The sequence below is a fragment of the Oncorhynchus clarkii genome, unplaced genomic scaffold, assembly GCF_045791955.1.
Source record: "Oncorhynchus clarkii lewisi isolate Uvic-CL-2024 unplaced genomic scaffold, UVic_Ocla_1.0 unplaced_contig_8744_pilon_pilon, whole genome shotgun sequence".
In the NCBI taxonomy this organism is placed as follows: domain Eukaryota; kingdom Metazoa; phylum Chordata; class Actinopteri; order Salmoniformes; family Salmonidae; genus Oncorhynchus; species Oncorhynchus clarkii.
Window position 1 is genome coordinate 64,794 of NW_027260955.1, and position 22,844 is coordinate 87,637.

The following is a 22,844-nucleotide window of genomic DNA, read 5'->3' on the forward strand; positions in this document are numbered from 1 at the left end:
CCTGACCCCAATGTCTATTAGAGGGCCTTGAACCACCTGACCCCAATGTCTATTAGAGGGCCTTGAACCACCTGACCCCAATGTCTATTAGAGAGCCTTGAACCACATGACCCCAATGTCTATTAGAGGGCCTTGAACCACCTGACCCCAATGTCTATTAGAGGGCCTTGAACCACCTGACCCCAATGTATATTAGAAGGCCTTGAACCACCTAACCCCAATGTCTATTAGAGAGCCTTGAACCACCTAACCCCAATGTATATTAGAGGGCCTTGAACCACCTAACCCCAATGTCTAGAGAGCCTTGAACCACCTGACCCCAATGTCTATTAGAGGGCCTTGAACCACCTAACCTCAATGTATATTAGAGAGCCTTGAACCACCTAACCCCAATGTATATTAGAGGGCCTTGAACCACCTGACCCCAATGTATATTAGAAGGCCTTGAACCACCTGACCCCAATGTATATTAGAGAGCCTTGAACCACCTGACCCCAATGTCTATTAGAGAGCCTTGAACCACCTAACCCCAATGTATATTAGAGGGCCTTGAACCACCTGACCCCAATGTATATTAGAAGGCCTTGAACCACCTGACCCCAATGTCTATTAGAGGGCCTTGAACCACCTGACCCCAATGTCTATTAGAGAGCCTTGAACCACCTAACCCCAATGTATATTAGAAGGCCTTGAACCACCTGACCCCAATGTCTATTAGAGGGCCTTGAACCACCTGACCCCAATGTCTATTAGAGAGCCTTGAACCACCTAACCCCAATGTATATTAGAGGGCCTTGAACCACCTGACCCCAATGTCTATTAGAGGGCCTTGAACCACCTGACCCCAATGTATATTAGAAGGCCTTGAACCACCTGACCCCAATGTGTATTAGAAGGCCTTGAACCACCTAACCCCAATGTATATTAGAGGGCCTTGAACCACCTGACCCCAATGTCTATTAGAGGGCCTTGAACCACCTGACCCCAATGTCTATTAGAAGGCCTTGAACCACCTAACCCCGCTTTTGACACCTTGTTGAGTCCATGCCCCGACAAATTGAGGCTGTTCTGAGGGCAAAGGGGGGACTGGGGGTGCAACTCAGTATTAGAAAGGTGTTCCTAATGTTCGGTATAGTCGGGGTATAGTCGGGGTATAGTCGGGGTATAGCCGGGGTATAGCCGGGGTATAGCCGGGGTATAGCCGGGGTATAGCCGGGGTATAGCCGGGGTATAGTCGGGGTATAGTCGGGGTATAGTCGGGGTATAGTCGGGGTATAGTCGGTGTATAGTCGGGGTATAGTCAGGGTATAGTCAGGGTATAGTCAGGGTATAGTCAGGGTATAGTCAGGGTATAGTCAGGGTATAGTCAGGGTATAGTCAGGGTGTAGTCAGGGTGTAGTCAGGGTGTAGTCAGGGTGTAGTCAGGGTATAGTCAGGGTATAGTCAGGGTATAGTCAGGGTATAGTCAGGGTATAGTCAGGGTATAGTCAGGGTATAGTCAGGGTATAGTCAGTGTATGCTGTGACCTTGTGAGGAGTTATTTGTGTATCTGTAAAAAATATCCTCTCTTTCGGGAAGTAGCATTGAGAGTCTGTTGTACTGTTTTGCTGCCCTGCAATAAATACAGTATGAGAACCCAACTTGATACTCTCCTTTTATAGTTTGGTTTGTCAGGGCCTTGCTAACATTAGTCTTAGCAGCAGAAAGCAGAAGGGTATGTGCTCACCCCAACACAGAGAGAGACTCGCTCTCCGTCCTTAACACACTTGAGGAAACAGTTAGAGCTGGTGAAGTTGAGCACCACAGGGACCCCCCGAAACTCTCCGTCCACACAGTCAGACTTGTAGTGATAGATGGTGATCTTCTCTGGAATAAATCAATAAACAAAAATCAGTAACCAGTTATTACCATAGTAACAAAAAACATTGGGATAAAGTTAGCGTTCGCAGTCTGTAGTCCAGACTGTCCATCATCAAGTTAATATTTGTACACTAATTGCCATGGCAACGTTTAATAAACAGTTTTATAATTGTTATTATGATAAAAGAATAAGAAAATCGACGACATAATACAAAAACACAATGTTTTATAACAAACCTGGAGTTGCTGACAAACTAGGAATACTCCACATCATACGTGTGAGTCTACGCCGAAGGTACATGCGGCATAAATAGTTTTCAATAAAGAGGTTGTCCAACTGTTGTACTTTCTCCAAGTTGCCCATTCCTCGTGACACTGAACACAAAGAGAGAGAAACAAAGCACACAAAGCGGTCATCAGAAAATACAATGAAGACGATGAGGAAGCACACCTCAACAAGCTCTTCCTTTGGATGATGTCATTGTTTGGGACCCATGGCAGAGCATTGGTGAAGCAGCACAATGAAATAATCCCATGGTGCTGAGAGTGGAGGAGATGTGGACGGGATCCAGTCTAGTTTATAAATACGTGGAAGGGATCCAGTCTAGTTTATAACTATGTGGAGGAGATGTGGAAAGGATCCAGTCTAGTTTATAACTATGAGGAGGAGATGTGGAAGGAATCCAGTCTAGTTTATAATTATGTGGAGGAGATGTGGAAAGGATCCAGTCTAGTTTATAACTATGTGGAGGAGATGTGGACGGGATCCAGTCTAGTTTATAACTATGTGGAGGAGATGTGGACGGGATCCAGTCTAGTTTATAACTATGTGGAGGAGATGTGGAAGGGAACCAGTCTAGTTTATAACTATGTGGAGGAGATGTGGACGGGATCCAGTCTAGTTTATAACTATGTGGAGGAGATGTGGAAGGGAACCAGTCTAGTTTATAACTATGTGGAGGAGATGTGGAAGGGATCCAGTCTAGTTTATAACTATGTGGAGGAGATGTGGAAGGGATCCAGTCTAGTTTATAACTATGTGGAGGAGATGTGGAAGGGATCCAGTCTAGTTTATAACTATGTGGAGGAGATGTGGAAGGGATCCAGTCTAGTTTATAACTATGTGGAAGGGATCCAGTCTAGTTTATAACTATGTGGAGGAGTGGAAGGGATCCAGTCTAGTTTATAACTATGTGGAGGAGATGTGGAAGAGGTCCAGTCTAGTTTATAACTATGTGGAGGAGATGTGGAAGTGGTCCAGTCTAGTTTATAACTACGTGGAGGAGATGTGGAAGGGATCCAGTCTAGTTTATAACTATGTGGAAGGGATCCAGTCTAGTTTATAACTATGTGGAAGGGATCCAGTCTAGTTTATAACTATGTGGAAGGGATCCAGTCTAGTTTATAACTATGTGGAGGAGATGTGGAAGGGAAACAGTCTAGTTTATAAATACGTGGACATGGTGATTGTGATATGGTATTCATGACCAGGGTTTCACTTCTCTGTCGGAAAGGTCATGGGAGCCAGTAATGAGGGAAGTGTATTTTACATTACACAAAATAACCTGTATTTACTCAGAAATTATGTGATTAAATGGTTCATTCACAGTAATAAATATGAAAATAAAATATAGCTTCTATAAGCACCACTAGCCACGATTTGGAACCAGTTAGAGTTAAATACATTGTAATTATACTGTAATAAAATATAGCTTCTATAAGCACCACTAGCCACGATTTGGAACCAGTTAGAGTTAAATGCATTGTAATTATACTGTAATAAAATATAGCTTCTATAAGCACCACTAGCCACGATTTGGAACCAGTTAGAGTTAAATACATTGTAATTATACTGTAATAAAATATAGCTTCTATAAGCACCACTAGCCACGATTTGGAACCAGTTAGAGTTAAATACATTGTAATTATACTGTAATAAAATATAGCTTCTATAAGCACCACTAGCCACGATTTGGAACCAGTTAGAGTTAAATACATTGTAATTATACTGTAATAAAATATAGCTTCTATAAGCACCACTAGCCACGATTTGGAACCAGTTAGAGTTAAATACATTGTAATTATACTGTAATAAAATATTGATTCTACAAGCACCACTAGCCACGATTTGGAACCAGTTAGAGTTAAATACATTGTAATTATACTGTAATAAAATATAGCTTCTATAAGCACCGCTATTGCCCGCGATTTGGAACCAGGTAGAGTTCAGTAAGTACCAGAAAGTATCTGTTGTCACCATACAATGTCTTCTTAAATGCCAGGCAAAAACCAGTTACAACAGTAGAATAAAATGCTCCAGAAGCACTGGTCGGTTGGCAGTACCGATACTGTTAATAAAAGGAACAGCCTACTTACCAACCAGACGCGTTGAATCTTCTGAAGTCAGCGCCAGAACATACCCAGGGTACACCCTGGTTAGATGAAAACGAAGGGTGGCCTGCTGTGGTCTAGCTTGTGGTTATATGCTGCCACTCCCCAGTGCTCATGTATCGTGTCTGCCTGGGTACGAAACCATCCCACTATCTATTGAACACAATCTTCTCCTGTCTTTCCTGTCCCCTCTACTCACTGTCCTATCAATTAAAAGTCAAAAATACAAGTGTGCTGGGAACTGCACCCACTGCTTACAAATACATTAAAACTAAAATATATTAAAACTTACCCAAGGTGACTTTGCTGGACTCTGCGACCATGACAACCTCGTTGAAGTTACAATCCGACTTGCCACAGTTGTGACAAGAGCTCCCGTCACCGCAGCCACGCCCCCTCACCACAGAGATTCTGGTGTTCGTCATGGCAACCAGGAACAGATCGTCAACCTCCCCATCGGCTTTGTTGACATCCTCTTCTGTGAGGTCTTCCATGGGGCGGTAGGAGTCACTTTGTTCAGGGACGATACATGACGTTATACATTTTATATGGAGATTCGTGTGAGGCCAGCGGTCCATTAAAACAGGGTTTCCCCAAACTAGGTCCCGGGGCCCCCTGGGTGAACGCTTTGGTTTTTACCCCAGCACTACACAGCTGATTCAAATAATGAAAGCTTGACGATGAGTTGGGTATTTGAATCAGCTGTGTTATGCTACGGCAGAAACCTAAACGTGCTCGGGGTTTGGGAAACATTAAATTACATTCTACACTAAATATAATATGCGTGTCAACACACTTTCCAGGAATATACAGTGAGCTCTAAAAATATTGGAGTGTAACATATTTTTGGGGGAGTTTGACTCTGTACTCCAGCACTTTGGATTTTAGATGATACAATGACTGTCAGCTTTAATACAGCTAATCTATTATTTACTATTCATTTCTACTGGGCACAAAATCATCTAAAAAAACTACCAAAACAAACAGCAAATGCATCCAACAAATTTGTAGAGTCACAAGTTTCATGTAAATCATTACGTGCTAGGAATATGGGACCAAATACTTAAATATGTATTAAAGTAGTAAAAAGTTTAGTAAATTTGTCCCAATACTTTTGGCCCCCTAAAATGTGGGGACTATGTACAAAAAACAGTTAATGGATGATTGACTGACTGACTGACTGATTGAGTGATACTGACTGACTGATTGAGTGATACTGACTGACTGATTGAGTGATACTGACTGACTGACTGACTGACTGGTACTGACTGATTGAGTGATACTGACTGACTGACTGACTGAGCCCACCTCTCCAGGTCGTCCAGGTCATCCTCTCGTCTCATCTCCAGGCTGAAGCAGAGTATGGTGTTCTCCTTGGAGACCGGGTGGAGAGCCCTGGCCTCAGCCCCGTCCTCTGGGCATCTCTCTGGTGGAGGAGCCCTGCTGGCTTGGTGGACAGTCTAGAGAGATGGGAAGATAACAGACAAGACTTATCTGAATAACAACACTGATGTCCTTCCTCTTCCTACCTGCAGAGGTGAAGAAACCTGTGCACCATAAACAACGGCATCACCGCTGTCAATTTAAGGGACTTCATTAACATGGGAAACATATGTTTACATTGCCAAAGCAAGTGAAATAGATACAATTAAAATAAACAATAAAACATTAACATCACACTCACAATAGTTCCAAAAGTATAAAGACATTTAAAAAGTCATGATGTCTATTTACAGTGTTGTAATGTTATGCAAATAGGTCAAGTACAAAAGGGAAAATAAATAAACATAAATATGGGTTGTATTTACAATGGTGTTTGTTCTTCACTGGTTGCCCTTTTCTTGTGGCAACAGGTCACACATCTTGCTGCTGTGATGGCACACTGTGGAATTTCACCCAGTAGATTTGGGAGTTTATCAACATTGGGTTTGATTTCAAAAATCTTTATGGTTCTGTACAATCCGAGGGTGTCTCTAATATGGTCATACATTTGGCAGGAGGTTAGGAAGTGCAGCTCAGTTTTCACCTCATTTTGTGGGCAGTGTGCACATAGCCTGTCTTCTCTTGAGAGCCAGGTCTGCCTACGGCGGCCTTTCTCAATAGCAAGGCTATGTTAACGGAGTCTGTACAAAGCTTTCCTTAAGTTTGGGTCAGTCAGTGGTCAGGTATTCTGCCACTGTGTACTCTCCGTTTTGGGCCAAATAGCATTCTAGTTTGCCCTGTTTTTTTGTTCATTCTTTCCAATGTGTCAAGAAATTATATTTTTGTTGTCTGATGATTTGGTTGGGTCTAATTGTGTTGCTGTCCTGGGGCTCTGTGGGGTGTGTTTGTGAACAGAGCCCCAGGACCAGCTTGCTTAGGGGACTCTTCTCTCTGTAGTGGTTTGCTTAGGGGACTCTTCTCTCTGTAATGGTTTGCTTAGGGGACTCTTCTCTCTGTAGTGATTTGCTTAGGGGACTCTTCTCTCTGTAGTGGTTTGCTTAGGGGACTCTTCTCCAGGTTCATCTCTCTGTAGTGGTTTGCTTAGGGGACTCTTCTCTCTGTAGTGGTTTGCTTAGGGGACTCTTCTCCAGGTTCTTCTCTCTGTAGTGGTTTTCTTAGGGGACTCTTCTCCAGGTTCTTCTCTCTGTAGTGGTTTGCTTAGGGGACTCTTCTCCAGGTTCTTCTCTCTGTAGTGGTTTTCTTAGGGGACTCTTCTCCAGGTTCTTCTCTCTGTAGTGGTTTGCTTAGGGGACTCTTCTCCAGGTTCTTCTCTCTGTAGTGGTTTTCTTAGGGGACTCTTCTCCAGGTTCTTCTCTCTGTAGTGGTTTGCTTAGGGGACTCTTCTCCAGGTTCTTCTCTCTGTAGTGGTTTGTTTTGTATCCTTTTCATTGCTTTTTTCTGAATTTTGATCATTAGCGGGTATCAGCCTAATTCTGCTCTGCAGGCATTATTTGGTGTTTTATGTTGTACACTGAGGATAGTTTTGCAGAATTAAGCATGCAGAGTCTGAATTTGGTGCTTGTCCCATTTTATGAATTCTTGGTTGGTGAGCGGACCTCCCAAACATAAAAGGTAACGGGTTTTATGACTGATTCAAGTATTTTTAGCCAGAACTTAATTGGTATGCCACATTTTATGTTCCTTTTGATGGCATATGTTCCTCGCCTTGTCTCTCAGATCGTTCACAGCTTTGTGGAAGTGACCTGTGGTCCCGATGTTTAGGCCGAGGTATGTATAGTTTTTTGTGTGCTCTAGGGCAACAGATGGAATTTGTATTTGTGGTCCTGGCGACTGGACCTTTTTTGGATCACCATTATTTTTTGTCTTACTGAGATTTACTGTCAGGGCCCAGGTCTGACAGAATTCCCCTTCGCTCGCTCTCTCTCTCTCTGACTAATATTCAGATTAATGGGTTCAAACGGTGACTCAAAACATCAATCAATGTTAGTCACTTCTGGTAAATATCTTATTCATGAGGTTGCACCTCAGTCATGCAATTGTTATGAAAATGATCACGCCGCCCTCTACCATCAGCCCTCTACCATCAGCGTTTTCCTTCTAAATTGGGCTACAATGAAAATGATGTCATGGGTAAAATGTATTGGTTGCAGGTTTTTGGGCTACTTTTAAAATGCCTATGTAGGCTACTGTAGCCTACCATTTTATACAATAAATACGTTGAAATGACAATATGACTGGAGTCATTGCAAATCAAGTAGTTTTTTTTACATTTATGGATAGCCAGGGGTTATCTCCAACATTCAGACATAATGTAGAAACAAAGCACGTTGTGTGTTTAGTGAGTCTGCCAGATCAGAGGCATTAGGGATGACCAGGGATGTTCTCTGTTTAGTGAGTCCACCAGATCAGAGGCATTAGGGATGACCAGGGATGTTCTCTGTTTAGTGAGTCTGCCAGATCAGAGGCATTAGGGATGACCAGGGATGTTCTCTGTTTAGTGAGTCTGCCAGATCAGAGGCATTAGAGATGACCAGGGATGTTCTCTGTTTAGTGAGTCTGCCAGATCAGAGGCATTAGGGATGACCAGGGATGTTCTCTGTTTAGTGAGTCTGCCAGATCAGAGGCAGTAGGGATGACCAGGGATGTTCTCTGTTTAGTGAGTCTGCCAGATCAGAGGCAGTAGGGATGACCAGGGATGTTCTCTGTTTAGTGAGTCTGCTAGATCAGAGGCATTAGGGATGACCAGGGATGTTCTCTGTTTAGTGAGTCTGCCAGATCAGAGGCATTAGGGATGACCAGGGATGTTCTCTGTTTAGTGAGTCTGCCAGATGAGAGGCAGTAGAGATGACCAGGGATGTTCTCTGTTTAGTGAGTCCACCAGATCAGAGGCATTAGGGATGACCAGGGATGTTCTCTGTTTAGTGAGTCTGCCAGATCAGAGGCAGTAGGGATGACCAGGGATGTTCTCTGTTTAGTGAGTCTGTCAGATCAGAGGCAGTAGGGATGACCAGGGATGTTCTCTGTTTAGTGAGTCTGCCAGATCAGAGGCATTAGGGATGACCAGGGATGTTCTCTGTTTAGTGAGTCTGCTAGATCAGAGGCATTAGGGATGACCAGGGATGTTCTCTGTTTAGTGAGTCTGCTAGATCAGAGGCATTAGGGATGACCAGGGATGTTCTCTGTTTAGTGAGTCCTCCAGATCAGAGGCAGTAGGGATGACCAGGGATGTTCTCTGTTTAATGAGTCTGCTAGATCAGAGGCATTAGGGATGACCAGGGATGTTCTCTGTTTAGTGAGTCTGCTAGATCAGAGGCATTAGGGATGACCAGGGATGTTCTCTGTTTAGTGAGTCCTCCAGATCAGAGGCAGTAGGGATGACCAGGGATGTTCTCTGTTTAGTGAGTCTGTCAGATCAGAGGCATTAGGGATGACCAGGGATGTTCTCTGTTTAGTGAGTCTGCCAGATCAGAGGCATTAGGGATGACCAGGGATGTTCTCTGTTTAGTGAGTCTGCCAGATCAGAGGCATTAGAGATGACCAGGGATGTTCTCTGTTTAGTGAATCCACCAGATCAGAGGCAGTAGGGATGACCAGGGATGTTCTCTGTTTAGTGAGTCTGTCAGATCAGAGGCAGTAGGGATGACCAGGGATGTTCTCTGTTTAGTGAGTCTGTCAGATCAGAGGCAGTAGGGATGACCAGGGATGTTCTCTGTTTAGTGAGTCTGTCAGATCAGAGGCATTAGGGATGACCAGGGATGTTCTCTGTTTAGTGAGTCTACCAGATCAGAGGCAGTAGGGATGACCAGGGATGTTCTCTGTTTAGTGAGTCCTCCAGATCAGAGGCATTAGGGATGACCAGGGATGTTCTCTGTTTAGTGAGTCCTCCAGATCAGAGGCAGTAGGGATGACCAGGGATGTTCTCTGTTTAGTGAGTCTGCCAGATCAGAGGCAGTAGGGATGACCAGGGATGTTCTCTGTTTAGTGAGTCTGCCAGATCAGAGGCAGTAGGGATGACCAGGGATGTTCTCTGTTTAGTGAGTCTGCCAGATCAGAGGCAGTAGGGATGACCAGGGATGTTCTCTGTTTAGTGAGTCTGCCAGATCAGAGGCAGTAGGGATGACCAGGGATGTTCTCTGTTTAGTGAGTCTGCTAGATCAGAGGCATTAGGGATGACCAGGGATGTTCTCTGTTTAGTGAGTCTGCCAGATCAGAGGCATTAGGGATGACCAGGGATGTTCTCTGTTTAGTGAGTCTGCCAGATCAGAGGCAGTAGAGATGACCAGGGATGTTCTCTGTTTAGTGAGTCCACCAGATCAGAGGCATTAGGGATGACCAGGGATGTTCTCTGTTTAGTGAGTCTGCCAGATCAGAGGCAGTAGGGATGACCAGGGATGTTCTCTGTTTAGTGAGTCTGTCAGATCAGAGGCATTAGGGATGACCAGGGATGTTCTCTGTTTAGTGAGTCCACAAGATCAGAGGCAGTAGGGATGACCAGGGATGTTCTCTGTTTAGTGAGTCCTCCAGATCAGAGGCAGTAGGGATGACCAGGGATGTTCTCTGTTTAGTGAGTCTGTCAGATCAGAGGCATTAGGGATGACCAGGGATGTTCTCTGTTTAGTGAGTCTGTCAGATCAGAGGCAGTAGGGATGACCAGGGATGTTCTCTGTTTAGTGAGTCTGTCAGATCAGAGGCAGTAGGGATGACCAGGGATGTTCTCTGTTTAGTGAGTCTGTCAGATCAGAGGCAGTAGGGATGACCAGGGATGTTCTCTGTTTAGTGAGTCCACCAGATCAGAGGCAGTAGAGATGACCAGGGATGTTCTCTGTTTAGTGAGTCTGTCAGATCAGAGGCATTAGGGATAACCAGGGATGTTCTCTGTTTAGTGAGTCTGCCAGATCAGAGGCATTAGAGATGACCAGGGATGTTCTCTGTTTAGTGAGTCTGCCAGATCAGAGGCAGTAGGGATGACCAGGGATGTTCTCTGTTTAGTGAGTCTGCCAGATCAGAGGCAGTAGGGATGACCAGGGATGTTCTCTGTTTAGTGAGTCTGCCAGATCAGAGGCATTAGGGATGACCAGGGATGTTCTCTGTTTAGTGAGTCTGCCAGATCAGAGGCAGTAGAGATGACCAGGGATGTTCTCTGTTTAGTGAGTCCACCAGATCAGAGGCATTAGGGATGACCAGGGATGTTCTCTGTTTAGTGAGTCTGCCAGATCAGAGGCAGTAGGGATGACCAGGGATGTTCTCTGTTTAGTGAGTCTGTCAGATCAGAGGCATTAGGGATGACCAGGGATGTTCTCTGTTTAGTGAGTCCACAAGATCAGAGGCAGTAGGGATGACCAGGGATGTTCTCTGTTTAGTGAGTCCTCCAGATCAGAGGCAGTAGGGATGACCAGGGATGTTCTCTGTTTAGTGAGTCTGTCAGATCAGAGGCATTAGGGATGACCAGGGATGTTCTCTGTTTAGTGAGTCTGTCAGATCAGAGGCAGTAGGGATGACCAGGGATGTTCTCTGTTTAGTGAGTCCACCAGATCAGAGGCAGTAGAGATGACCAGGGATGTTCTCTGTTTAGTGAGTCTGTCAGATCAGAGGCATTAGGGATAACCAGGGATGTTCTCTGTTTAGTGAGTCTGCCAGATCAGAGGCATTAGAGATGACCAGGGATGTTCTCTGTTTAGTGAGTCTGTCAGATCAGAGGCATTAGGGATGACCAGGGATGTTCTCTGTTTAGTGAGTCCACAAGATCAGAGGCAGTAGGGATGACCAGGGATGTTCTCTGTTTAGTGAGTCTGTCAGATCAGAGGCAGTAGGGATGACCAGGGATGTTCACTGTTTAGTGAGTCTGTCAGATCAGAGGCATTAGGGATGACCAGGGATGTTCTCTGTTTAGTGAGTCTACCAGATCAGAGGCAGTAGGGATGACCAGGGATGTTCTATGTTTAGTGAGTCCTCCAGATCAGAGGCATTAGGGATGACCAGGGATGTTCTCTATTTAGTGAGTCTGCCAGATCAGAGGCATTAGGGATGACCAGGGATGTTCTCTGTTTAGTGAGTCTACCAGATCAGAGGCAGTAGGGATGACCAGGGATGTTCTCTGTTTAGTGAGTCTACCAGATCAGAGGCATTAGGGATGACCAGGGATGTTCTCTGTTTAGTGAGTCTGCCAGATCAGAGGCAGTAGAGATGACCAGGGATGTTCTCTGTTTAGTGAGTCTGTCAGATCAGAGGCAGTAGGGATGACCAGGGATGTTCTCTGTTTAGTGAGTCTGTCAGATCAGAGGCATTAGGGATGACCAGGGATGTTCTCTTGATAAATGCGCGAATTAGACACTTTCTGTCCTTAAAGCATTCAAAAATGTAATGAGTACTTTTGTCAGGGAAAATATATGGTGTAAAAGTACCTACTTTTTTTTTTTTTAGGAATGTAGTAAAGTAAAAGTTGTCAAAAATATAAATAGTAAAGTACAGATACCCTAAAAAACAAAGTAATACTTAAGTATTCTTACTTAAGTACTTTAAAACCACTGGATGTAATAAATAGGCTATATTATAACTTCAGTTTATTGTTGTTATACAATTATGAATGGCCATGTTTAGATAATGAAATTGGATGTTATCAATTGTGATCATGGTCACAGTGCTAACTCAATTGTGATCATGGTCACAGTGCTAACTCAATTGTGATCATGGTCACAGTGCTAACTCAATTGTGATCATGGTCACAGTGCTAACTCAATTGCCAATCAGCTGTTTGTTGGAATTGATTATATTGAAAGTAAATCAGTCAGATTAGACTACAGGTAAATAAATAAAAACACTGGCTGTTGTTGACAAGCATAGGTCTATTGTTCACATTTGGTTCAGTGATTGAAATTACGACCCCATCCTCAGTAGCCTATTCGGCAACTGAAGCACTTATTACCTTGAAAATCGCCTCGATATTCATGTTGAATGAATTAGTCTGTCAATTCGAACTAAGCAAGCTGCTAAATCGTTCATGTTACATCTTGCCTAGGCTACTGTAGGTTATCTGAAATGAGATGTAGGCCTATCAGGGGCTATAAGCTACCTGCATCCAGCTACCCAAACCATGACGAAGTTGAATTACAATCATAAACCTGGATTTTAGTCATTAGGCCTAGCCTACGCTGATTGAAATGACAAGTCAATCTCGCAAATAGGCCATTTATAATGGTTTGTAGTCTTAACATCTGGCACATTTTCCAGAAAATAGCCCTACATTCATTTTTTAAGTTTAATAAGGGCAAATTATCTTTTCTCTCACAAAATATAAGATGAACGTTTTACATGCTCCTAACCAACTGAGCTATTTTATTAGTTTGTTTGCGTTGTTTGTTACTTGTTTTTTTTAAACTTATTTTGTACATAATGTTGCTGCTACCATCTCTTATGACCAAAAATATCTTCTGGACATCAGAACAGCGATTACTCACCACAAACTGGAAGAAGCTTTTTCCTTTAACGAGTCCTATGAGATGGATATACTGGTTTCCCGGGAACAGGCCCAAATCCCCGTCATTTGCGTGAAGAAACGATGGAGGAAAAGAAAGTGCTGAGAATCCGTAGACCGAGCGAGTAAACTCCCACTGTTATCTGTTCTACTTGCTAACATGCAATCATTGGAAAATAAAATGAATGACCTACGTTTACGTTTATCCTACCAACGGGACATTAAAAATTGTAATATCTTATGTTTCACCGAGTCGTGGCTGAATGACGACACGGACAATATAGAGCTGGTGGGATTTTCTATGCACCGGCAGAACAGAGAAGAAGCTACGTCTGGTAAGAGAAGGGGTGGGGGTGTGTGTCTTTTTGTCAATAACAGCTGTTGCACGATGTCTAAAATATTAAAGAAGTCTCGCGGTATTGCTTGCCTGAGGTAGAGTACCTTATGATAAGCTGTAGACCACACTATCTACCAAGAGAATTCTCATCTATATTATTCGTACCCATCTATTTATCACCACAGACCGACGCTGGCACTAAGACCGCACTCAACCAAATCTATAAGGCCATAAGCAAACAAGGAAATGCTTATCCAGAAGCGGCGCTCCTAGTGGCCGGGAACTTTAATGCAGGTAAACTTAAATCAGTTGTACCAATTTTTTGCCAGCATGTCACATGTGCAACCAGAGGGGGGAATAAAATACATTTAAAAAAACTCAACTCCACACAGAGATGCTTACAAAGCTCTCCCTCGCCCTCCATTTGGCAAATCTGACCATACTTCTATCCTCCTGATTCCTGCTTTACAAACAAAAACTAAAGCAGGAAGTACCGGTGACTCGCTCAATACAGAAGTGTTCCAGGATTCATCCATTGGCGTTGAGGAGTCATCGGCTTCATCAATAAGTGTATCGACAACGTCGTCCCCACAGTGACTGTACATACATACCCCAACCAGAAGCCATGGATTACAGGTAACATCCGCATCGAGCTAAAGGCTAGAGCTGCCGCTTTCAAGGAGCGGAACACTAATTTTGCCGCTTATAAGAAATTCCACTGTGCCCTCAAACGAACCATCAAACAAGTAAAGCATCAATACAGGATTAACTTCTTGAGTGAAACTGCCTATTTCTCAGGCCCAGAAACTAGAATATGCATATAAATTGCCAGATTAGGATAGAAAACACTCTAAAAAGTTTCCAAAACCGTCAAAATATTGTCTGAGTATAACAGAACTGATATTACAGGCGAAAACCTGAGGAAAATCCAACAAGAAAGGTGCTGTTTTTCCTGAAAGCTCTCTGTTCCATTGGATGCCTTGCCTCCATTTAAAGGGATATCAACCAGATTCAACCACTTCCTCAAGCTGTGAACAGTCTTTAGACATAGTTTCAGGCTTTTATTTAGAAAAATGAGCGAGAAAGAACCCATCGCGTCAGTGGATGGCTGGGTGCCAGCAGAGTTTTTCATGCGCATCAGACATTTTCTCTCTCTCGCCTATGGAAGAAGCTACATTCCGGTTGACATATTATCGATTATATATTGTAAAAACAACCTGATTGATTGATTATAAAAAACATTTGGCATCTTTCTACGCACTTTACGGATACTATTTAGAATTTTCGTCTGCGATGTCGTGACTGCTCGAGCCTGTGGATTTCTGAACATAATGCGCCAAACAAATGGAGGTATTTTGGATATAAAAATAATCTTTATGGAACAAAAGGAACATTTATTGTGTAACTGGGAGTCTCGTGAGTGCAAACATCCGAAGATCAAAGGTAAGCAATTTAATTTATTGCTTTTCTGACCAATCTACTTGGCTGCTAGCTGTTTGTAATATTTTGTCTACTGAGAGAGATGTCCTTACATAAACGCGTGGTATGCTTTCGCCAAAAAGCTTTATTGAAACCTGACACGCCAGGTGGATTAACAACAAGCTACGCTGTGTTTTGCTATATTGCACTTTTGATTTCATGAAAATGAAATATTTTTTGTAATTTAATTTGAATTTGGCGCTCTGCAATTCAGCGGATGTTGATGAAAATGATCCCGCTAACAGGATGGGTGCGTCAAGTAGTTTTAAGATTGAATCCTACTACACCGGCTCTGATGCACATCGAATGTGGCAGGGCTTAAACTATTACGGACTACAAAGGGAAACCAAGATGCGAACTGCCCAGTGACGAGAGCCTACCAGACAAATTAAATGCCTTTTATGTTCGCTTCGAGGCTAGCAACACTGAAGTAGGCACGAGAGCACCAGCTGTTCTGGATGACTGTGCGATAACGCTCTCGGTAGCCGATGTGAGCAAGACCTTTAAATAGGTCAACATTCACAAAGCCGCGGGACAGACGGATTACCAGGATGTGTACTCAAAGCATGCATGGCCCAACTGGCAAGTGTCTTCACTGATATTTTCAACCTCTCCCTGACAGAGTCTGTCATACCTACATGTTTCAAGCAGACCACCATAGTCCCTGTGCCAAAGGGAGTGAAGGTAACCTGCCTAAATGATTACCGCCCTGTAGCACTCACATCAGTAGCCATGAAGTGCTTTGAAAGGCTGGTCATGGCTCACATCAACAGCATCCACCCAGATACCCTAGACCCACTCCAATTCACATACCGCCACTCCAAATCACATACCGCCCCAACAGATCCACAGATGACGCAATCTCAATCAACACTGCTCTTTCCCACCTGGACAAAAGGAACACATATGTGAGAATGCTGTTCATTGAGTACAGCTCAGCATTCAACACCATAGTGCCCACGAAGCTCATCACTAAGCTAAGGACTAAACACCTCCCTCTAACTGGATCCTGGACTTCCTGATGGGCTGCCCCCAGGTGGTGAGGGTAGGCAACAACACATCTGCAACACTGATCGTCATCAACACTGGGGCCCCTCAGGGGTGTGTGCTTAGTCCCCACCTGTACTCCCTGTTCACCCACGTCTGCGTGGCCAAACACGACATCAACACCATCATTAAGTTCGCTGACGATACAACAGTGCCTGATCAACAACAACGATAAGGAAGCCTATAGGGAGGAGGTCAGAGAACTTGCAGTGTGGTGCCGGGACAACAACCTCTCCCTCAATGTGAGCAAGACAAAGGAGCTGATCGTGGACTAGGAAAAGGACAGGCCCCCATTAACATTGACGGGGCTGTAGTGGAGAGGGTCAAGAGTTCAAGTTCCTTGGTGTCCATATCACCAACGAACTATCATGGTCCAAACACACCAAGACAGTCATGAAGAGGGTACGACAAAACCTTTTCCCCCTCAGGAGACTGAAAAGATTTGGGTCCCCAGATACTCAAAAAGTTCTACAGCCGCACCTTCGAGAGCATCCTGACCGGTTGCATCACCGCCTGGTATGGCAACTGCTCGGCATCTGACCGTAAGGCGCTACAGGTTCACTAACTACTTCTCGCCTGGTTCACTAACTACTTCTCAGATAGAGTTCAGTGTGTCAAATCGGAAGGCCTGTTGTCCGGACCTCTGGCAGTCTCTATGGGGGTGTCACAGGGTTCAATTCTCAAGCTGACTCTTTTCTCTGTATATATCGATGATGTCGCTCTTGCTGCGGTTGATTCTCTGATCCACCTCTACGTAGACAACATTCTGTATACATCTGGCCCTTCTTTGGACACTGTTAACTAACCTCCAAACGAGCTTCAATGCCATACAACTCCCCTTCTGTGGCCTCCAACTGCTCTTAAATGCTAGTAAAACGAAATGCATGCTCTTCAACCAATCGCGTCTTGCACCCCCGACTAGCATCACTACTCTGGACGGTTCTGACTTAGAATATGTGGACAACTATAAATACCTAGGTGTCTGGCTAGACTGTAAACGCTCCTTCCAGACTCACATTAAGCATCTCCAATCCAAAGTTAAATATAGAATCAGCTTCCTATTTCGCAACAAAGCCTCCCTTCACTCATGCTGCCAAACATACTCTCATAAAACTGACTATCCTACCGATCCCAGACTTCGTCGATGTAATTTACAAAATAGCCTCCAACACTCTACTCAGCAAATTGGATGCAGTCTATCACAGTGCCATCCGTTTTGTCACCAAAACCTCATATACTACCCACCCCTGCGATTTGTATGCTTTTGTTGGCTGGTCCTCGCTACATATTCGTCGCCAAACCCACTGGCTCCAAGTCATCTATAAATCTTTGCTAGGTAAAGCTCCGCCTTATCTCAACTCACTGGTCACCATAGCAACACCCAACCGTCACACGTGCTCCAGCAGGTATATTTCACTGGCCATCCCCAAAGCCAACACCTCTTTTGGCCGCCTTTCCTTCATGTTCTCTGCTGCCAATGACTGGAACTAATTACAAAAATAAAAACCACTGAAGTTGGAGACATATCTTCCTCACTAACTTTAAGTGTCAGCTGTCAGAGCAGCTTACCGATCGCTGCAGCTGTACACAGCCCATCTGTAAATAGCCCATCCAACCAACTACATACCTCATCCCCATATTTGTTTTTCTGCTCTTTTGCACACCAGTATTTCTACTTGCACATATCACTCCAGTGTAGGTTGCTAAATTGTAATTACTTCGCCACTTCGCCTATTTATTGCCTTACCTCCTTACTTCATTTGCACACAGTGTACACAGATTTTTCTGTTGTGTTATTGACTGTACGTTTGTTTATCCCATGTGTAACTGTGTTGTTTTTGTCGCACTGCTTTGCTTTATCTTGGCCAGGTCGCAGTTGTAAATGAGATCTTGTTCTCAACTGGCCTACCTGGTTAAATAAAAAATTAAATTAAATACAAAGCTGGTGCGTATGGCCCAATACGTCACTGGGGCCAAGCTTCCTGCCATCCAGGACCTATATACCAGGCAGTGTCAGAAGAAAGCCCATAAAATTGTAGGAGACTCCAGTCACCCTAATTTTATAGACTGTTTTCTCTGCTACCGCACAGCAAGCGGTACCGGAGCGCCAAGTCTAGGACCAAAAGGCTCCTCAACAGCTTCTACCCCCAAGCAATAAGACGGCTTATATATTTTCTTCTTCATGAACTGCACTGGTTAAGGGCTTGTAAGTAAGAATTTCACGGTAAAGTCTACACTTGTTGTATTCGGCGCATGTGACAAATAAAATTAGATTTTCAAATTCCTTAGCTAGTCATATTAGTTCACAATAATTAGTATTTGATGGAAAACAGAATTTTGTTTCTTAAGTCTTTAGAAGTTAAGTCGATATTCACTCGATAACGTTATTGAAAAAATGGTTTATTGGCTAATTGTGCCAACTCCTTTCTTGCTGCGAAAAAAACTAACAATTGTTAGTGTTTAGGCCTTGTGGGTGGGTTTTGAGTAATCAATTTCTGCCAGACCTGGCAACCCTGACCGGCGGCGTAATAGTGGTGCCCTAAAGTCGTGATAAGCCCAGTCATTCTGGACGGAGGGTACGGCTGTTTAGTCTAAATTACACTATAGTGACTGGAAATAAGATGACAATTTTTTGTAAGAAACAACTTTTCCAGCATTATCATGTCGTCAAATTTACTTTAGACAGATGGCAATGTTGTCATTAGCTAGCAAAGTTCGTCAAAAAATAGCTAGCAATGCTAACGGCAGCTACCTCAATTTTAGCTAACGTTATACTGCATCTAAAGTCAATCTGGCGACATCAAAATGAGGACAAAAGGTTTTGCTACTAATTATTTGCATCCTTTTGAATGGCATTGTATTTCTAACTTTTGATGAAATCTTAATCAGTGCTCATTGACAATACATTTTAGTAGAATGCTCAGTTGGGCATTAGTTCAAAACAATATTGTGATGAAACATGCAACCCATGAAGAGAGTGGAGTGATATAAGAACTCTCCTCCAGCTATATCACTCACCAACATGGGGTTTCCTTCCGTCAGAATCTTGGCGAAGGCCTCTGGGGATAGATCCTGTAGGTCCACTCCATTGATCGTCAGGAGCTTGTCTCCTTCACTGAGGAACAACAACACCACCACATACCTGTTTTATATATATTTATTATGTTTTTTCATTGCAACTGCCAACCACAGGAGGACTCTCAATGAGTGTAAACTGCCTGCTGCCGCTCTGCTAATCATCAGACGGGGAAGGAGAGGAGGTAGAGGGCCCACGTGGGCAACTGTGGGTGCCCTGCCTTGATTGGGTAACTTATTAATAAAATAATTAAAATAAACTGCACAATCAATAAATGTGACTGGTCAATATGTCGGTATGACATTTTTTGTATTCTTATAATTTAAAAAAAAAAAAAATGATCCAACCACCAGAGCCCGATCTCAATGTTAAAAATACACCAGAGATTTAGCGATGAAAATCGATAGATTATTATTTATTTTTTAAACTGTGAATTAAGTTTTATCACAAGCACATACAGGTGTCTGCCAAAATAAAGGAAACACCAACATAAAATGTCTTGAAGGGTGTTGTGCCACCACGAGCTGCCAGAATAGCTTCAATGTGCCTTGGCATAGATTCTACAAGTGGACCTAAACCACGTCAGGAAATTGCACCTGACGCCATAACATGTCATTTGTAGCAAACTATAGGCTACAGATTGTTGCTTGTGGCCATAGACATACAATCCATAGAAGGATTTTATAACCTCTTACCCTGGCAATTTAAACTCATGGATACACTAGCAATGGATGCCAGTCCTGACTAAAATGGGAACTTCATCTATGGATTATATTTCTATGTTTGGTTCCGGATGTCGGTTTGCCCTTTTTGCACATTTCAAAATACAATATTGCGGGAAAAACAAAAACGTACAGTTTGGAAAGCAAATGTAAAGAGAAGTGCTGAAAAGAGAAGACTCATCTCTCTGTAGAACCAATAGAACAACACCCAACGTGTAGCTCATCTCGAGACAGGCTTTCTGTAGAACCAGTAGAACAACACCCAACGTGTAGCTCATCTTGAGACAGGCTTTCTGTAGAACCAATAGAACAACACCCAACGTGTAGCTCATCTTGAGACAGGCTTTCTGTAGAACCAATAGAACAACACCCAACGTGTAGCTCATCTCGAGACAGGCTTTCTGTAGAACCAGTAGAACAACACCCAACGTGTAGCTCATCTCGAGACAGGCTTTCTGTAGAACCAATAGAACAACACCCAACGTGTAGCTCATCTCGAGACAGGCTTTCTGTAGAACCAGTAGAACAACACCCAACGTGTAGCTCATCTTGAGACAGGCTTTCTGTAGAACCAATAGAACAACACCCAACGTGTAGCTCATCTCGAGACAGGCTTTCTGTAGAACCAATAGAACAACACCCAACGTGTAGCTCATCTTGAGACAGGCTTTCTGTAGAACCAATAGAACAACACCCAACGTGTAGCTCATCTTGAGACAGGCTTTCTGTAGAACCAATAGAACAACACCCAACGTGTAGCTCATCTCGAGACAGGCTTTCTGTAGAACCAATAGAACAACACCCAACGTGTAGCTCATCTCGAGACAGGCTTTCTGTAGAACCAATAGAACAACACCCAACGTGTAGCTCATCTCGAGACAGGCTTTCTGTAGAACCAATAGAACAACACCCAACGTGTAGCTCATCTTGAGACAGGCTTTCTGTAGAACCAATAGAACAACACCCAACGTGTAGCTCATCTCGAGACAGGCTTTCTGTAGAACCAATAGAACAACACCCAACGTGTAGCTCATCTCGAGACAGGCTTTCTGTAGAACCAATAGAACAACACCCAACGTGTAGCTCATCTCGAGACAGGCTTTCTGTAGAACCAATAGAACAACACCCAACGTGTAGCTCATCTCGAGACAGGCTTTCTGTAGAACCAGTAGAACAACACCCAACGTGTAGCTCATCTCGAGACAGGCTTTCTGTAGAACCAATAGAACAACACCCAACGTGTAGCTCATCTCGAGACAGGCTTTCTGTAGAACCAATAGAACAACACCCAACGTGTAGCTCATCTCGAGACAGGCTTTCTGTAGAACCAATAGAACAACACCCAACGTGTAGCTCATCTCGAGACAGGCTTTCTGTAGAACCAATAGAACAACACCCAACGTGTAGCTCATCTTGAGACAGGCTTTCTGTAGAACCAGTAGAACAACACCCAACGTGTAGCTCATCTTGAGACAGGCTTTCTGTAGAACCAATAGAACAACACCCAACGTGTAGCTCATCTCGAGACAGGCTTTCTGTAGAACCAATAGAACAACACCCAACGTGTAGCTCATCTCGAGACAGGCTTTCTGTAGAACCAGTAGAACAACACCCAACGTGTAGCTCATCTCGAGACAGGCTTTCTGTAGAACCAATAGAACAACACCCAACGTGTAGCTCATCTTGAGACAGGCTTTCTGTAGAACCAATAGAACAACACCCAACGTGTAGCTCATCTTGAGACAGGCTTTCTGTAGAACCAATAGAACAACACCCAACGTGTAGCTCATCTTGAGACAGGCGTTTGCTACGACGGGCGCATCGGTCATCACCGTGAGTAGCCTATGGCTTCATCTTCATCATTAGGAAAGTCAGTGTGCCACTGGAAATTGTATTTAGCAGCCTACTGTAGCCTATGATATATATATATATATATATATACTGTACATTGCCTCCAAATATTGTACAATCTGTGTGTCGCTTCATTGGCTGGGGCTATTGTTTGCTTGAATTCATGACCAGATTGATCTCAGTTTGTCAGTGTCAGAGTAGCCGGTCATTTCGGTCATTTGTGTGGTATTAAAAAAGATTCAGCTAATGTCTTCTGGCATGTAAATTATGTAGATTTGCATGATATGCATTTTTAAAAAGGCAGATTTTTTTAAAGGGGATCTCAATAATAAAAAAAAACAAAGCCCTGGGGCCTATGATTTCTTAATATGGCCCTGCACAGACCCCGTGGTTCAATCTACACAGACCTCGTGGTTCAATCTACACAGACCTCGTGGTTCAATCTACACAGACCTCGTGGTTCAATCTACACAGACCTCGTGGTTCAATCTACACAGACCTCGTGGTTCAATCTACACAGACCCCGTGGTTCAATCTACACAGACCCCGTGGTTCAATCTACACAGACCCCGTGGTTCAATCTACACAGACCCCGTGGTTTAATCTACACAGACCCCGTGGTTCAATATACACAGACCTCGTGGTTCAATCTACACAGACCCCGTGGTTCAATCTACACAGACCCGTGGTTCAATCTACACAGACCCCGTGGTTCAATCTACACAGACCCCGTGGTTCAATCTACACAGACCCCGTGGTTCAATCTACACAGACCCCGTGGTTCAATCTACACAGACCCAGTGGTTCAATCTACACAGACCCCGTGGTTCAATCTACACAGACCTCGTGGTTCAATCTACACAGACCCTGTGGTTCAATCTACACAGACCCCGTGGTTCAATCTACACAGACCCCGTGGTTCAATCTACACAGTCCCCGTGGTTCAATCTACACAGACCCCGTGGTTTAATCTACACAGACCCCGTGGTTTAATCTACACAGACCCCGTGGTTTAATCTACACAGACCCCGTGGTTCAATCTACACGGACCTGGAGAAAAACAATACAGCTTTTTATGACATTCAGGGGTGGAATTACCAAATTAAATAACTCTGTGACCTCACCCCTGACATTAGATCAAAAACTATTTCCTTACATCATAAAGGA

At 43.7% G+C, this 22,844-nt stretch overlaps 1 protein-coding gene across 1 annotated transcript in view; it reads right to left on the reverse strand.

Annotated features, from left to right (window-relative positions):
* The window catches only part of LOC139402524 (uncharacterized), a 31,510-nt gene that overhangs the window by 8,164 nt on the left and 502 nt on the right, over positions 1–22,844 (reverse strand). The window contains exons 3-7 of the mRNA XM_071146518.1: positions 19,047–19,143; positions 5,560–5,711; positions 4,544–4,761; positions 2,098–2,235; positions 1,727–1,866 (exon numbers count right to left, since the gene is read on the reverse strand). Of these exons, the coding sequence (XP_071002619.1) occupies positions 1,727–1,866; positions 2,098–2,235; positions 4,544–4,761; positions 5,560–5,711; positions 19,047–19,143 (745 nt within the window). The remainder of the gene's footprint in view (positions 1–1,726; positions 1,867–2,097; positions 2,236–4,543; positions 4,762–5,559; positions 5,712–19,046; positions 19,144–22,844) is intronic.